General features: G+C 34.7%; 2 protein-coding genes across 2 annotated transcripts in view; one reads left to right on the top strand and one right to left on the bottom strand.

Moving 5' to 3' along the window:
- LOC133289250 (DNA-directed RNA polymerase III subunit 2) overlaps positions 1-15,039 on the top strand; it is a 38,852-nt gene extending 23,813 nt beyond the window's left edge. The window contains exons 22-38 of the mRNA XM_061487148.1: positions 498-602; positions 682-762; positions 857-988; positions 1,111-1,155; positions 3,959-4,036; positions 4,106-4,245; positions 4,349-4,439; positions 4,574-4,701; positions 4,809-4,938; positions 5,024-5,154; positions 6,916-7,041; positions 7,122-7,177; positions 12,142-12,212; positions 13,107-13,191; positions 13,621-13,724; positions 14,415-14,543; positions 14,880-15,039. Of these exons, the coding sequence (XP_061343132.1) occupies positions 498-602; positions 682-762; positions 857-988; positions 1,111-1,155; positions 3,959-4,036; positions 4,106-4,245; positions 4,349-4,439; positions 4,574-4,701; positions 4,809-4,938; positions 5,024-5,154; positions 6,916-7,041; positions 7,122-7,177; positions 12,142-12,212; positions 13,107-13,191; positions 13,621-13,724; positions 14,415-14,543; positions 14,880-14,930 (1,683 nt within the window). The 3' untranslated portion in view covers positions 14,931-15,039. The remainder of the gene's footprint in view (positions 1-497; positions 603-681; positions 763-856; positions 989-1,110; positions 1,156-3,958; positions 4,037-4,105; positions 4,246-4,348; positions 4,440-4,573; positions 4,702-4,808; positions 4,939-5,023; positions 5,155-6,915; positions 7,042-7,121; positions 7,178-12,141; positions 12,213-13,106; positions 13,192-13,620; positions 13,725-14,414; positions 14,544-14,879) is intronic.
- A 912-nt stretch (positions 15,040-15,951) lies between these two features.
- On the bottom strand, positions 15,952-18,061 carry LOC133289252 (uncharacterized). The gene is made up of 4 exons (XM_061487150.1): positions 17,911-18,061; positions 17,504-17,588; positions 17,269-17,374; positions 15,952-16,872 (listed from the first exon to the last, which is right to left on the bottom strand). Exons 1-4 carry the CDS (start codon positions 18,059-18,061, stop codon positions 15,952-15,954), a joined length of 1,263 nt encoding a protein of 420 aa, XP_061343134.1.

Here is an 18,061-nt window from a genome sequence, read left to right as displayed (position 1 = left end):
TTATCAACATCAACATCACCTTAACCCCAAACTAGTTGGGGTTGGTGGCAGCCAAATGAAAAGTACCAGAAAATTGAGGATTATGTTAATATGACAATTTTCTTTTAAAGTATCATGCTATGCTCATGATTTTGTGGTTGTAAATTGTTTGCATTTAATTTTTTTTCATTAGAGTACATGTTAAAGAGAGCAAGTTTGAAGTAGTGGTAAAACTGCTCCTATGTGACTGAAAGGTCACGGGTTCAAATCCGGAAAACCAGACCGGCTGGTACAACCGGTTGAACCAAGAAGAAAATCAAACAAGCAAAATGATTAGGTATCATTGAGCTGGCCTTAGATTGGATTCAACCAGTGCTAAACTAGTACCTTACCTAGGAGCTACATGTTTACTCTAAATCTATTATGTTTTCCATTTAAATATTTTACGTCTGCAACGATTTTAATGTTCAAAGTATGTGACCGAAAACTGGTATTAATGGAAAAAATCATGTTTCCAGCATTGTGTTTACTTAGCTTCTGATGGTGGTAGAGTTTGCCGTCCCCTTGTAATTGCTGACAAGGGAATATCAAGAGTCAAAGAGCATCATATGAAAGAATTAATAGTAAGTATATCATATGCTTTTATCTTGGAAATAAAGAAAGTAAGTTGTTTATGGGAATTCAACTTTAATGCTCTTTCAGGATGGAGTGCGTACATTTGATGATTTTTTACGTGATGGCTTGATTGAGTATCTTGATGTCAATGAGGAAAACAACGCTTTGGTTTGTTCTGCTCCAATTGCTTCAAGCTTCTTTTATCTTTGAAATCTTATTCTTGACAGCCATTAACCTCATTTGCTTATTTTCTTGGTTGTAGATTGCTTTATATGAAGGAGATGCCACATCAGAAACCACTCATATTGAGATTGAGCCTTTCACCATCTTAGGAGTTTGTGCGGGACTAATTCCATATCCTCATCATAACCAGTCACCTAGAAACACTTATCAGGTTGTTTGTCCTTCCCCCTCCCCTTCCTCTCTGTGTGTCTGATAGTTACATGAGATAGTGCACTCGATGAATGAAACATGTTCCCTCCAGCCTGAAATTACTTTTTGTTTTGCTCACTGTAGTGTGCAATGGGAAAGCAAGCTATGGGAAATATAGCATATAACCAGGTGAGTAACGTTTTGTTGGTTATGTGGGTTTAGTTGAGCAATTGCATGAAGTTTAGACTTGAGGAAATTATTTTTTCCAAATTTTTTAAAAATGAATTCATTTAATCTTATATTCTTTTTAATGAATGAATCAATTTTTAATAGCTTTATTCCCAAATGCATGCATGCTAGTAGATTATCATGAACTAACTCTAAAAGCTTAAATTGATTTGTGAAAATACAAGAATGATTTTTATAATATTATATTATTTCTCTAACAAAAAGGGGCGAACTGGAGCAGTGGTAAAGCTGTTCTTTCATGACTGAAAGGTCATTGGTTCGAATCCAGGAAATAGCTTCTTTGCAATTATGCAAGGGTAAGACTGCGTACAAGGATTATCTCCACCCCACACTCGCTAGTCGGGTTTAACGGGGAGTGGTTTTTGGTTTATATTATATCTCTAACACACCTTTTCATGTAAGAGTCTTTTTGACTTGAAGTGACTTACCTTACTCAAAATCAAATTTTAATTAGAAGAATATGGGAGGCAAGGGTTGAACTCTAGACCACTTGGACATAGAAGTTCGGATACCATATCATGAACCAACTTTCCCTAAAGTTTTAGCTATTAGGTGAAAACCCATGAATAGTTTTATATTACCTCTCTATCATTGATAAAAGCACATAAATTCATGTCCGCGTGGATCTAGAATTAAAATCCAAAAGATTTGCATTATTAAATTTTTTTGGCATAGACTTGGGGAACCTTGGCATAACAATTGTTGTAATGTGACCCATAGGTCACAAGTTTGATTCAATAAATCAACCTTGTTAGAGATATATAAAACCATTAATGTAGCCTCACCCATCAGTTTAAGCTTTTGGTTTGAATTGGTTGATTTGGTTTTTTAAATGGTATCAAAGTCTCGGTGTCACATGTTCGATCCTCACCACCCCCCATTTAATTAATAATTCAGTATTGTGGAGTTTTTTAGCATAGGTAGGTGGACCTGTGCATTGTCCACTTTCAAGCCCAATGAGGTCTCGTGTGAAGGGGCGTGTTAGAGATATATGAAACCATTAATGTAGCCTCACCCATCAGCTTAAGCCTTTGGGTTGAATTGATTCTTTATGAACCTCTTGCAAATGCAAGGTAAGACTGCCTACTATAGACCCACACAATGGGTCGGACCCTTCCTTGGACTCTGTGCGTAGGATATTTTTAAAAAGTTGGGTCAAATTTATGTCCTAATGGACCAAGGCTTAATCACTGAAGAAAAGGAATGGACCTCATAGAACGGGGGTGTACCTGATTTCTTGTCTAGTAATAAGCCACTTCTAGCAGCCAGGGAATTTCGAACTCTAGCTGTTTTTAGCAATGCCCCGCTGACCTCCCCGGTGCTAGGATTGTAGAGGAGATTTTCCATGAATTGGGAGCTATATCATTGAGATTCAAGTAATGGGACCAGAGTGGGAGATTCTCGGTGGATCACTATATATCTAGGCTTTTCACCTTAAGAACAAGGAGAAATTTTAGTGAGGAGTATTGTTTGGAATCCTCTATTTAGGAAAGTAGGTTAGAACTAAGAAGAAATAAGGATGGCTAACAAATGACAGTTCACGAATGAGACCATTTTCCATAAGGAATTTGGGAAATGTTGGTGAACATACTTTGTACCATTATCGGAAAAGTGAAAACACATTTAATTATTCTGTCCAATTGTGTTTGAACCATGCCATATAATTAGTTAAATAGTTGCTTCACTTCAAATTTGTCTTCCATTAGAAAAATCCAAGTTACACAAGTACACCCGTCAATAAATGAAACAAATCATACCAGATAATTAGTTAAACAGTTGGTTCACTTCAAATTTGTCTTCCATTAGAAAAATCCAAGTTACACAAGTACACCCTTCAATAAGTGAAACAAATTATTTAGTCCAGAGACATTAGCTCCGATACCAACTCAAAGGAGAAAATACTGAATATTATTTCTTATTTTTAATTGTACAGAATTTATTATATTAAATAGACCTATTTCAGTAATTACTTACTTAAACTAGAGCGAATTCCAAGGATTCAAATCTGTCCTAATATTAAATAACAATCTCCAGTAATTGCATAATTATTCCTTTTGTATTTACAACACAGTAATTTCAACAATATGAACCATTTTGTTGGAGAATATTGTCATTAAAATATACCTAAATGACATGTCGGTATAAATAATATATTTTTCCTTTTATTTGATTTTGTTGAAAAGTGATCCTTTTAGTTTAAAAAATGGACACTTTTTGCAATTGACATACTGCAAGAATTATGACTGAGTTAATGTAATTACGGAAGGGGGCTTTTTGGTTATTGTGCAACTATGTAGCCTAAAAGCATAATCTATTAAATGAATTGCCCAATGAATGGTTTTTATCTTACATGTCCTCGAATAAGAAGTTATTTGTGCGTGAATGTTTGACAAAGTATAGGTCCATTAGTACATTGTGTTGAAATAACTTTGATTATTGAGAGAATGAAGGTGGTGAGGATTGCATTGTATGGCGATCACTTTATTGTAGAGTCTTTGATACAGTGTCAAATAGGTAATCAACGTAAAAGCTTTTGCAATTAGGTGTGAGAATAGAAATGAATTTGTCGTAGAAAAATATTTTACATGAAGACCGATGGCTTGATACTGTTTTCTTTTGTTGTGTTGAGTAAGTATACTGCTGCACTCATTTTTTATGTGGAGCAGTGTTGACCTGGGTAGAGAGATTTCCATACTCAGTAGTCAGTACATAATTGATCAAGTTTAAATCTCTCTTTTTATAGCTACGCCGGATGGACACCTTGCTTTACCTACTGGTTTATCCTCAACGACCTTTGTTGACAACGAAGACAATTGAGCTGGTTAGTATATTGTTTCGTTTTATAATTTCTTTCCGAGTCAAGGGCTCTCATTAATCTCTGCTTTTTTAGGTTGGATATGATAAGCTTGGAGCAGGTCAAAATGCCACGGTAGCTGTAATGAGCTATAGTGGTTATGATATAGAGGATGCCATTGTCATGAACAAGTCTTCTCTTGACCGTGGTTTTGGTCGTTGTATAGTTATGAAAAAGTATGTAATTTTATTTGGTGATTTTATGCTTCTGGTTGCTACATATTTCATTGCCATAGTTTTTAAGGTAGTAGAGTTGAGCTTGATGTTCCCTAATGTATAGGTATACCGTCATCAATCAAAAGTATGCGAATAGCACATCAGATCGAATACTTAGGCCCGATAGAACTGCAGAAAATGCAGGACGTATGCAGGTAATATGTCATAGTAATTATCATTAATTGATTTTACTATGGTTGTTTGCTTAAAATTTAGGTTTAATTTCCCCTTTAATCTGTTGATTAAAGTCGCACATAAGTTTCCATGGATGTTTTTCTGCTTCGTCTAGATACTTGATGATGATGGGCTTGCTGCTCCTGGGGAAATTATTAGACCAAACGACATCTATATCAATAAGCAATCGCCAATTGATACGCGTATTCAAAATACAGGATCTGCAGCAAATTTGCCTAACAAGTTAGTTTTTTTTTTTTTTTTTTTTAACATCTTTATTTGACTGTGGATTGGTTTGTGTTAGATATATGTTGCTTGAAGTTTTTCCTAAATGTTTTCCTTATATCCAGTGCATATCGAAACAATTACCAAACATTTAAGGGTCATGGAGGAGAAGTAGTCGATAGGGTGGTTCTTTGCTCTGATAAGAATAACAACATGTGTATCAAATTTATAATCCGTCACACTCGCAGGCCTGAGGTAAAGTCTTGTTTGGTTTATCATGAGGTAGTGTTCTTGGTTTGAAATAGTGTATTGATTTCTTTATCTGTATCTGTTGCCTTAGCTTGGTGATAAATTTAGTAGCAGACATGGGCAGAAAGGTGTTTGTGGAACAATTGTCCAGCAGGAAGACTTTCCATTTTCCGAGAAAGGCATTTGTCCTGATCTGATTATGAACCCTCATGGGTTTCCAAGGTAAAGCAAATCATTTTATGTCATTTGTCTCCATGAGGTATGTGGGGAACCTATGTAGGAACCCCTCCACTTAGTGTTGGCAAATGATTGAAATAGGGTTTTTTTGTGGTTATTCCAGATGCTTCTCTGTTTGTTGCTTCAATGGCATTGTTTTATTTTTAAAATAATTTATGCTACTCCCAAGCTCTAAGGCCACTTCATAGCCCAATAGCTTTACTATATGCTCAACATTTTCCACCTTGCTTACTGGGAAAAATTTGCTTATGTGCAAGTATATCTTAGAGGCCAGAGATTTCTTGAAAGCAAAGAATAACTCAGCATACCCTCCATAACAAAACGGAACTGGATTCTGAACTTAAAATTTGGCATTATCTTCCACCTTATTAATAAAATCATGACCTTTATAAAATTTATGGCTGTTGTTAGAATATTAGTCTTGATTCATATTTAGCTTATGTTAGACTATTTTTCAACTATACTTGTGACTAGTTAGCAGCTGTTAATTATCTCTGTAATTAGTCCTTTATTAGCTCTTGTTGCTAATGTGCTCATAGTATAAATGAGAGGGCTTTGTGTACACTAGACACAATTTCATTCGAATCCACTCTGTTTTAACAACTGTGAAGGAATTAATATTTTATTGAGCTCTTGAGATGAATTCGTATGGCTTGGGTAGTATGACGATATGTGTTTGGTTTCTATTCATGCCTGAATTTGAGCACTGTTACTGTACATATCTAGTGACGAAGCTAAGTTTGTGAATAGAGCTCAATTATCTATGTAGCACCTAGACCAACACGTGACACGACACTATACGACACTCTAACACGTCAATTCTAAAAAAATTTAGATTTCGACACATTGGGACACATTTTAATATTAAATAATATTTTTAATATATATACTGTATGTTAGATATATATAAAAACCATTAATGTAGCCTCACCCTTTGGCTTAAGCTTTTGGGTTGAATTGGTTTTTTATATGGTATCAGAGCTTCGGTGTCGATCCTCACTGCCCCTCTTAATTAATAATTAATTAAGTCTTGTGGAGTTTTTTAGCACAGGTAGGTGGTCTTGTGCATTGTTCACTCTTCAAGCCCAGTGGGCTTTCGTGTGAAGAGCGTGTTAGAGATATATAAAAATCATTAATGTAGCCTCACCCATTAGCTTATGCTTTTGGGTTGAATTGATTCTTTACAGTGTATATTACATTTTATATTCAGTAATTTAACAAATAAATAAAATAAAAGTGATAAAATATATCAATTTAACCAAAAAAGATTCAAAGAAAATAAATCATTTCCATAATTCCCTTACATTAATATAAAGAAAAAATAATTCATGGAGTATTTTCATCTACAATAACACTTTTTTAAGTTTAAATCATTTTAATTTTTTAAAAATCATAATTTTATTACAAAAATGCCCTTTGACCCTGTCAGACACGGTCAAATTCGCGTGTCGAATTGGTCAATGTGTCTGAAATGCTGACCACGTGTCAGAGCATGTTGAATCGTGACAGAGTGATTGACACAGACACTTCAAGTTTTTTGAAGTGTCCGTGCTTCAAGTAAATTATAATAAGCAAATAGTAACAAGCAAATGGCTGAATATAGCTTCAATTTGTGTTTTTTCTATCTGTGTGCTTAATATGTATACATGTTGGCAGTGTGGGGTGAGATTTTTTTAAATAAATAAATACGTATTTGACATTACTGCATATTCCAAGAGGTAAACTGATTTTTTTTTGTGGTATCAGTCGAATGACAGTTGGAAAGATGATAGAGCTTCTTGGAGGGAAAGCAGGGGTTTCATGTGGAAGGTTTCATTATGGCAGTGCTTTTGGGGAAAGAAGTGGTCATGCTGACAAGGTGGAAACAATAAGGTGTCTTACTTGTCTCTGGTATGACCTTCTTTGTAAAATTTATCCATGTTTGTGCTCTGATGGTTACCTTGCTCTGTCAGTGAAACTCTTGTGAAGCATGGCTTCAACTACAGTGGGAAAGACTTCATTTATTCAGGTTATCATTTTCTGAGACTTATCACTTTAGGTTGTGAATTGAAGCGTTTTGTAAACTCATTTTGAAATTGAGATCGGGTAGTTGCGTTGGATATACATGTATATAATGTATGTATGGTCAAATGTTTAGTTAGGTCCGTGAAGGTATATTTTATATTAATAGTTGAGTACGAAATCATTCTAAGATAGACTTTTGGAATTTTTTGCGTTGTAAGTTTAAAATATCAACAAAAAATATGAATAGTTAATTGCATAGAGCTATTGACGTTCCGATTGTTTATGGTAAGGCATTTGGTTGACTATGTTTTAGATGTTTTGACAATGAGTACGGAGGGAAGAATTTTATTATAGTATATAGTTTATGCTTGTCATTGCACGTCTTTATTGGGGGTTGGGGGGGGGGGGGGGGGATGCCTTTATTTTCAATAGTACCTCTTTGCTTTTAGATCTACTTGAATTCAGAGAGTAAATTTGATTGGATGAAATTGTGTGTATCATAATCCATACAATGTCTCTATATATATTAGTGTTAGTATTAATTATTGTAGAAAAGGGTTTTTTGAATTGCTTGAGAAAATTCTTAGCAGAATCTTCTATTTATGCTTGATTTAGAATCTCTAATATTAGGAAATTATGAATTTACAATCTCTAATATCGAGAAACTAGGAAAAGAAGAAAACTAGGAATCTAGGAAATTAATGAAAATAATACAAATCAAATCCTAATTATTTAGGATATATATATTTCCTAAATGGGAGATATTTGAAGCATTTCTCTAAATAGGAGATACTTTCCAACAATTAGAATGATTGAATGTTGTAAAGAACCAATTCAACCCAAAAGCTTAAGCTGGTAGGTGAAGGCTTTTTAATGGTTTGTACTATTCTGTAACACGCTCCCTCACACGAGAGCTCATTGAGCTTGAAGGGTGGACAATGCACAGGCTCATCTATCTGTGCTAAGAAAATTCCACAAAAGAAAGTGGGAGGCAGTGAGAATTGAACTCGTGACATGAGGCTTTGATACCATGTAAAGAACCAAATTCAACAAAAAGCTTAAGCTGTTGGGTGAGACTACATTAATAGTTTTATATATCTTTAACACGCTCCCTCACAAGAGAGCCCATTGGGCTTGAAAGGTGGATGATGCATCAGGCCTAACCTACCTATACTAAGAAATTCCACAAAGAAATGGGGGCAGCGGGGATTGAACCCAGGACATCGAGGCTCTGATACCATGTAAAGAATCAATTCAACCCAAAAGCTTAAACTGTTAAGTGAAGACCCATTAATGATTTATATACTTCTCTAACACGCCCCCTCACATGAGAGCCCATTGGGCTTGAAGAGTAGATAATGCACAGGCCCACATATCTGTGCTAAGAAATTTCACAAGAGAAAGTGGGGGACAGTGAGGATCGAACCCGTGATATCGAGGCTCTGATACCATGTAAAGAACCATTTCAACCCAAAAGTTTAAGCTGTTAAGCGAAGGCCCATCAGTGGTTTATATAGTTCTCTAATACCCCTTCTCATACGAGAGCCCATTGGACATGAAGGGTGGATAATGCACAGGCTCATCTACATGTGCTAAGAAATTCCACAAGAGAAAGTGGATGACGGTGAGGATCGAATTCGGAACACCGAGACTCTGGTACCATATAAAGAACGATTTGAACTCAAAACCTTAAGGTGTTGGGTGAGGGCTTTTTTAATGGTTTGTATACTTCTCTAACAAATGTCATGTATAATCCAAGTTGATTCCAAACTGATTCTACAACCGCTTTCGGTTGGTGCATATATATTATATGAATCAAGCTTGTCACATTGTAGTTGATTCAAGGACCTCTAAGAGCCTTAGTGAAAATGTCTTCAACTTGATTGTTAGAGTTTACAATTGTTGTTGCAATCTCTTGAGGTTGAATTTTCTCTCAAAAAAAGTGGTAATCAAACTCAATGTGCTTAGTTTTATTTATAAAATACTGGCTTGGAAGATATTTGGCACCGCCTGATTATCGCATATGATTTTCATTTGCTATGATTCAAGAATGATCAATTTTTTGAGCAACTGCTTTAAGCAAATGCGTTCGCAAGTGGCATCTCCCATTTTTTGATGCTGTGCTTATGTACTTGATTTGGCTACCACAATTTGTTTATTGCTTTTCCGCAATATCTCCAAAAAGAACATAGGGCATGTTTGGTGCACGGGATAGGATAAGGCCTGATAGTATAAGACCTGATAGTATAAGGCTTGATTGTATAAGACTTGATTAAATTTTAGTACTATCTAGTGTTTGGCATGATATTGTATAAGATACTATAAGTATAAAATAATACTATCCAGTGTTTGGTAATGCACTGTATAGTACTAGATAGGATAAAAATAAATATTTTTTACAAAAATACCCTTTAATCAAAAATTTATATAATTATTTCAAATGTCATAGGATATTAATTTTTATAAAAATATATTAATTAGTGTGTCTAAAAAATATATTAATTTGTAAAAATAAAAATCTCTAAAATTGATGGTATTCATCTTTACTTCATCTTTTGGAAAACCATTAAACTGTGTATCCACTAATAATCAAATGCCACGAACTGATGTTTCCCTCCGGCATTTGATCAAACACTTTACGCGCATCCTTTATATTGCCATATTTACTGTACATTCTGATGATCCAATCAATCTGTTGTTCAATTCAATGTCCCCTCGAAAGTTCGATCTTCTCAAGAATTCATGAACCTTTTTCCCTGATTCAAGCGACCTTGTATCCTCACATAAATTCAAGAGCTCAACATAAACGCTGTAATCAGCAACAACACCTTGACCCATGAGTTCCAAAACTTGATTGAGCTTACCCTCTTCACACAAGCCCAACAAGTCCACATTCAACGAGCTTCTGGAAAATTGGGCATTTTGATTTTGATGGACCCTTTCATCAAGCCCAGCAAGGGTGAGATAGTAATTCGAAGGCTGAAATACGATTTCGAATTTCAAATGGGTCAAGACGATGGAGTTCCTGTGCTAGGAACGGATACAAGAGAAACCATTGATGTGTGAAGTTTTAGCTCCATGGTTCTGAGATAGGTGTATTGTTACTGCTATGGCGAAAAATATCTACCATCAAACCGACAGGGCAGTTTTTTACTACCAAAGAAAGAAAGCGGGAAGAAGATGAAAGAGGGTTACAGCGGAAGAATGGGGAAGAAGATGAAAGGGGTTACTGTGGAAGAATGGGGAAGAAGAAGAAAAAGGGTAGGAGGGTTACAATGGGGAAGATAAAATGAGTAGAGATTATGTTAATACATAACTCTCTTATCAGGTCTAATCCCACATCCCTAGACCTGATTAAGTTATACATCATTTTGATGTATTAAGGGATCATGTTGCATAAGCTTATACTATACAATGGTTAAACCAAACAATTGAAAATATCATAATGTATAGTATAAGCTTATACTATCAGGCCTTATCCATCATACCAAATAGGCGCATAGTATCCTGAAGTAGAGTGTTTATCTTAGAGAGAGCATGCCTAATCAACATATGTGTAAACTATAAATATCCACATACCCTTATCTTCATATAGTATCTCCCCGGGTGCTTTGGGCCCATCAAAGAGAGAGATATAGCTTAGGGTTCCTCTTGTTAGACTTAGAATACCATGTTTAACATCAGGAGCCAAGAGTGATATCCGTGTCATTCAACTACACGATGGAGGCTTTATTATATAACTGAATGAAAAGGAATTACAAAGAGATATACATGATGCGAGATTTCCTCCCTCGCACTAAACTACTTTATACAATTCAGTTTACAACAAAAACATTTAAAATGGGGTTACAATATATATATAGAGACTCTAACGGGCCTAAATGAATATACCGAAATCTTTGAAATAAAGAAACACTATTCTGGCTATTAAAGGAAACAAACAATTACAAAATTTCCACATTTCCATATTTAAAACAAGCACTAGATCTTCAACAACCAAGATTAGACTTTTCTTCTGGTTTCGGATCTAGATCTCATGTGCCATTAAAGAACATGGCAAACATCTCATCTATCATCGTTTTACAGCAATCTGGATGGGACAATGTTTCATCTATAGTTTTAGGATCTTAAACTAAAGAAAGACTAGAAACAAAGGTATAATGGGGTGGAGAAAGACTCTCATTCCTAAGAAAAGCATAAACTGAGTTAAGATTATAAGTGGTCTGTTTACCTTTTCTAACAACAAATAAGTGAACTGCCTGATGTAAGAATCATGGTAGAGGGAATGACATGCAAAGGCAGTGAGTCATTGGAACATTTTCTGAAACAAAACTGGCACTGATGGTCGGTCAAGGTTGTAAAGAACCAATTCAACCCAAAAGCTTAAGCTAATAAGTGAGGACTTTTTTAATGATTTATATTATTTTCTAACACGCCCCCTTCGCACGAGAGCCCACTAGGCTTGAAAGGTGGACAATGCACAGGACCACTTATTTGTGCTAAGAAAATCCACAAGACTTAATTAATTATTAATTAAATGAGGGGCGGTGAGGATCGAACTTGTGACAACTAGGCTCTGATACCATGTAAAGAACCAATTCATCCCAAAAGCTTATTCTTATAGGTGAGAGCCTTTTTAATGGTTTATATTATTCTCTAACAAAGGTCAACATTGATATGTTATGGGCAATCAAAGGTCAACACTGATATTCTAACAGATTTACTATTTGTGGCCTGGTTTTTAGTGCTTTGCCATGGTTTGTTTCGGGGAAATCCATGACTGATAGATATCCAAAAGCATTTGCATTGATGAGATTTTTTCACTCTTTTAAATGGGCCTTCTCGGATCAGTGTTGAATTGTCAACCTCTTGTTCAGCATTGACAATTAAATATTTAAGTGCTGTTCCTGCAATGTGGTTTACTTTTTCCTATCATCAATCTAATTGGTGTCCGGATTCATTTTTCAGGTATTACGGGTTGCCCATTGCAAGCATATATTTTTATGGGGCCAATTTATTACCAGAAATTAAAACATATGGTAAGAGTGGAGTTCTTTTAAAAAATATTTTCTTTTTCTGTTGATTACTAGAAGAGGTACTATAGCTTATATGTGCTTGTCTGTCTATATCAAGTACCTCATGTACCTACCATAACATACCAATATCCAGTTTGTGGTTGAGAGTGTTGAAATGCCATAAATAAAGTATTTCTGTTTAAAACTGTTTCTCTAAATAAAATATTTTGTATATTTGACTTGAGAATAAGCTAAGAAACTTGAAAATAGACTAGGAATGCGTTTTGTGAATTGCTTGGCGTTTTGTACTCAGCATGCTGATATTTGTATACATGAAGGAATAATTTAGCCTGTATTTGCAAGAACAATAAATAAGAATTGAGCTATTTCCCAAGACCCATGTTTCCAATGCTAAACATATTTCGACTCATCTTGCTTACAAGCACTCTTTAATCTGCATTCCACTTAAGTTCTATGCTTGAGCAAAATTAGATTTCATTTTGGTACTTTAGGATTGCTACATGTAAATTGTATCCATTGGCTTTTGCCTTATCATGGTCTTCTATATTCTGCCCCAAAAAGGGCAACACGTACCTCTGTACAAATATAAGCATGTGATAATGATTGTTGTTGTAAATAGCCTTTGTAATAGTGTTGTAATTAGCCCCACATCTTTCAGATTAGACATCTTTTTATTTGCCTCAGTCTCTATAATAGATGATGTGCATTGGAATTAGTTAATAATGTTATTGAATCCATATTTTCCCCATATTTCAAGTTGGTTTTGGAACTCCCAATAGATGATGTACATTGGAATTAGTTAATAATGATATTGAAGTATTCCTTTTTCTATCAGTTGTAACTTGCCCATGTATTCATATCAATAAGTTCACAAGCTAACGCTGTGGTGATGATCAGGTGCTCGATAAGATGCATGCTCGTGGTAGCGGTCCTCGTGTCATGTTAACCAGACAGCCTACTGAAGGGAGAGCTAGAAATGGAGGTTTTCAATTTATACTTTCTTCATATGTTTTTCAATTTGTGACATGTTGCTAAAATTTGGTGTTACTAGAATAACTGCTCCCATTCCCCCACCTTCCTGGAACATTATTTGGTTGAACTCGATTTTCATTTTCTGCTATTCTGTTCCATTCTATTTTTAAATATTTTGGAGATAAATGTTTTTTGATACTTGTAGCTTCAATCTACACTGTTTTATCTATTTTTTAGTTTATGTATATAGACTACATAATTCTAGTATTCTACTACCCTTCATGTCCAATGCAAAATTTAATTATACGAGTCCAAGTAAGCCCACCAAGCCTATGATGAGAATACTCAAATAAAAGAAAATATTCTGTAAGATCTCCATTATAGAGAATGGGTTAATGGTCGAGTTTGACATCACTCTTTTTCTTATAATTGATTTCAGGTCTACGGGTTGGAGAAATGGAACGCGATTGCTTAATTGCGTATGGTGCTAGTATGTTGATTTATGAGCGACTCATGTTATCTAGTGATCCTTTTGAAGTTCAGGTAATAATCTTGCCTTTTGTGTTAATATTGCATATCTGCAGTTTGTTTGCATTTCAGCAATGGCGCACCTATATCGAGTTTTGTTTCATTTCAAGGACCCATAACTGGTCCAATGGTTTACAGTATAAACGGAGAAGACATTTTCGTAGACAATTGGGTTCAATATATTAATCCTACTTTTTTTTTGTCACTAAGCACTTGACTTTATTTTGAAGTTTTTGAACTTTGTTTTAGTGCTGAAAAACATGGCTTTCTTGAAGGATTATATTGCAGTTTTTGCTTTGTAATCCATTAACGTAACAAATCTAAAAATCTGCTCTGCCATGCCCCTCATCCAAATTTTAGCCTCTTATAATATTGGCTTGGTTATATGTCACTGTTTGGTAGAGGAGGGAATAGAGGGCGAAAATCAAGCATTGGTAAAACTGTTTCCTTGTCACTTTGAAAAATAACGAGTTCGAAATCAGGAAACTGCCGCTTTGCAAATGTACAAGTGGTTATTATTATTATTATTATTATTATTATTATTATCCGTATCCAAATGAAAAAAAACAGGTTGCTGGGTTTATTCTAATATTCATCCATGGTCAATGTCTGTACAACAATTGGAAGTTAATTTGATTTTGATTTGAAAAATTGAAATCATTGTTCTCTACAAAAGTGGCTAATGATACATTACTTCTTACACAGGTGTGTCGAGCGTGTGGGTTGTTAGGATATTACAACTATAAGCTGAAAACTGGTATTTGTTCGTCTTGTAAGAATGGAGACAATATTTCTACCATGAAGCTGCCATATGCATGCAAACTCTTGATTCAGGTATAGCAGTGTTAGAATATCATAGAATTTATGGTAGCATATCTTGTATATATGATAGAATGAATGACAAGCATTCTTAGAAACTAATTTAGGAAGGTAGTATATTTAGAATTGAATCACTGTGATTAATACTAACATTAATACAGATAGAGACCTTGTGAGGAACCTTATGCCTTTTAATGTTTATCCTCTTTTCATGAAGCTTTTTTCTAGTAGTCGCCGGTATCAGAATATTTCCAAAAAGTGCTTATGCCATGAAGAGTTTATTATTATTATTTGTGATTTTGTCTTCCTTGTTTTTGTTTATCAATTTAATTTGGTTCACAAAATTTTCAGGAACTCCAATCAATGAATATTGTTCCCCGCTTAAGACTGGCAGATGCGTAAGATGATCCTGTTGTGTGGAATGCATGTTAGTGATGGGTGAATACAAGGCAGAATATTGCCATTGGCCACTAAACCATTTATGAATTTTTGTTGATCCTTTGTATATTAGTGTTGTTGCATATTGTAAAAAAACAAAAATTCATTTATAATTATTTAGTTCATTTTAATATCAAAATTGAATTTCATGATATGTGACGTTGTTTTCTGTTGAAGTTAATGGTGTTATTATTATGTCAAGTAAAAAATTTAAAACGCTAATTGATACAAAATAAATTTTAATAGCCAATGAGATACCAAATAAAGACATTGGCGGATGCAATGTATTTTTCTTGAAAACCTCCAAGTTTGATAAGCTTTTTCTAAACTTTAGATTATTAATTTACGCTGAATGTAACCTGAATGTTTTTACTAAAATGCAAATTTTATTACATTTCCTCAATTCCTAATCATCAAATATTAGGCAAAGATAGAGCATTTATTCTTGCGCGGTGGATGTCAGAAACAGAACCGTGAAACATGTATTGATAATATTTTTACTTTTATAGATTACAGTGTGGAACTGAGTTGAGAATATTGATGACTAATCAATTAAGCTAATTCATGAAAATTTTGATTGATATTATATTTCAACCATACTGTCTTCTACATGCAGAAAGAGACATTTTTACAGGATATAAGCTACTTTAGTTCAAATCAAGTTTGTTTCTTGATGTCTCATTTTGATACAATAAAAACTTTATCCTATGATCTTCTGGACATTACCAAAATTCCCTTGCCACTATTCTACTGGCTTTCATGTCATTTTTCTATAGTATAAAGAGACATGCAAAGCAGCAAAAACATTCAATCTGGACATTGCTGTAGTACCCTTGTTTAAGGTGTTGTCCTATTTTTCTGGGGTCATCACCTGAAACAAAATATAAATAATTGAAGTTTGGTTAATAGTGAGTGAGTAAACTGATTAACCTTTCTTTATAGCAAATGCATAGTGAACTTAACAAAATGAAAGAGGAAAGAAGAATCATACCCTATATTTGAGAGGCTTAGATTTTGTTTCCTTGTCTGCATGACTGATACCAGATTTTCTAGCATTTACCACTTTCTCTACCATTTTGCTTCCTCTAAAATGTGCTTTAGTTTCATTATCACCTGCTGCTAGAGTAAATTTATCTTTTTGTGTCTTCAAATTTTTCTGGGTTTTGTCTAACTGGTTCCAACCACCATTAGACACACTTGGTGATGGTGACCTTGATGGTCTACATGCTCTTGGAGTAGGATCCTGGTTTTTAAGCCCTACAACTGTAGATTCTCGAGTAGTGCTTCTTCCTCTTGTAGTAGAACTTGACCTCTGATCTGTCCTTAGATTTGGTGGTGCCTCATTTGAAAGTTGTATCATATTCCCTGTAACCCTTTTTGATGGTGACCTTGATGGTCTACATGCTTTTGGAGTAGGGTCCTGGTTTTGATACCCTACAACAGTAGATGCTGGCGTAGTGCTTCTTCCTCTTGTAGTGGAACTTGACCTCTGATCTGTCCTTAAATTTGGTGGTGCCTCATTTGAGAGTTCTACTATATTACCTTTAACCCTTGACCTCACTGATGGAGAAACACCTCTAGGTTTAGGCTTTCTCTGAGATTCATTTGCTTCTGTGCTTTTCTTAAGATTCAAAGCAAGGAAATCAGCATTGTTGGTATGCTTTGGGAGAGTAGATTTAGTGTTGCTGGCAGCATCATGTTCTGTTTTGGCATTATTGCCCTTGTTGGTAATAGTAGGATGAGTACTTGATTGTTGTTCATTTATATTCTTAATGATGCTTGGTCTCTGTCTGTTATGACTTGGGGTTACTGATCTCAGAGGAAGTTTTGCTTTAGTTGAATTTGTATGATTTGCTTTTCCATCTATTGCTTTGGGTTTTACTGCCTCCACATCACTCCATGCAAACTATACAGTCAAAACCAACCTTTATATAATAAGTTTGGACTTTGGAGAAACACCAAAATCTTAATCCACTATGGATACACCTTTACTTCTTTATTTTAAAAACAAATTCATAAAGGGGGAGTTTCCTTTACAAAATCTACTTGCTAGCACTTCAATTAATAAGGTCAAATCAATTACCAATTTCTATTGGTATGTTACATATACATCTTAATGCAAGAAATTTTATATTTACCTAAGAATTCATTCCATCTCTATAAACATCATCATCAACTACATATTTATCCCTAACTAATTGGCGTCAGTGGCAGATGAACTCATTTCATCTTTATAAAATCGAACAAAAAATAGATTTGTACATCATCAATTGGCAATTAATGAATGAGTTCAGAGACATACTCTTGAGATAGGCTGAGAGATTGGTATCTCTTTTTGAGTGACAAGTTGAGCACTGGGTTCCATTTCTAGGGATGGAAACAAAGGAGTTGCAGGTGGTGTTTTCAACCTTTTTTGCACATGAAGAGGCCAAGTTATTTTCTTTTCTTAAGAAAGCAAATAATCATTCTAAAAGTAAGATCTTTCTTTGTAGAATGCAAGATGGTTCCAAATATGTATGCATACGTATGAAACTTACCAATCATAGTCATTTTTGTTTGTTTCCAGAAACTCAAGTCCATATTCTTTCTTTCCTGAAGGAATTTTATAGAGTGAAACCTTTCCTGCAATAATATTTTTCTTCCGTTAGTACTATAACCACTAACCCTCACACTTAAAACTTCAATAGCAAATCTAAGAGTCAAAAAGAGTTTAAATTCATAAAATCACAAACATAAGAGTAATATAAAAAATCATTTCCCATTGAACCGAGGCGAATCCTTATACACAGTTTTACTTTTAAATAATTATAAAGAGGTTCTTTTTCGAATTTGAACCCGTAACCTTTCAGTTATATACATTATAATTGCTACATACTTGCCCTCAAAGGCAATATTAAATCTTAAAAAAAAATAAAAATGATTTAGGAGTACCCACCACTAGTACCATTAGAGTCACATTCATAATCTTCAGAAGCACAGTGCATGAGGCTGGAGATTCGTTCATTCTGGCGCTTCCGCAATTCCCTGAAAAGAGTGAGGTCCTCATCTCGGTCCATTCGCCCTTTCACGTTGGAATGCATCATTACCTTAGCCAT

Source organism: Gastrolobium bilobum, unplaced genomic scaffold (assembly GCF_033153095.1).
Source record: "Gastrolobium bilobum isolate Gb01-03AN ecotype WA unplaced genomic scaffold, APGP_CSIRO_Gbil_v1 utg29617, whole genome shotgun sequence".
In the NCBI taxonomy this organism is placed as follows: Eukaryota; Viridiplantae; Streptophyta; class Magnoliopsida; order Fabales; family Fabaceae; genus Gastrolobium; species Gastrolobium bilobum.
The sequence above is the reverse complement of the archived record's forward strand: the minus strand, read 5'-3'. Positions and strand labels throughout refer to the sequence as shown.

Excerpts from the sequence above, each read along its gene's own strand:
- LOC133289252 (XM_061487150.1), bottom strand. The coding sequence starts at position 18,061 with ATGGCTAAGGTAATGATGCATTCCAACGTGAAAGGGCGAATGGACCGA. Across the intron at positions 17,589-17,910 it reads TTATGAATGTGACTCTAATG|GAAAGGTTTCACTCTATAAA; the intron begins GTACTAGTGGTG and ends ATATTATTGCAG. Across the intron at positions 17,375-17,503 it reads AACAAAAATGACTATGATTG|GTTGAAAACACCACCTGCAA; the intron begins GTAAGTTTCATA and ends TGTGCAAAAAAG.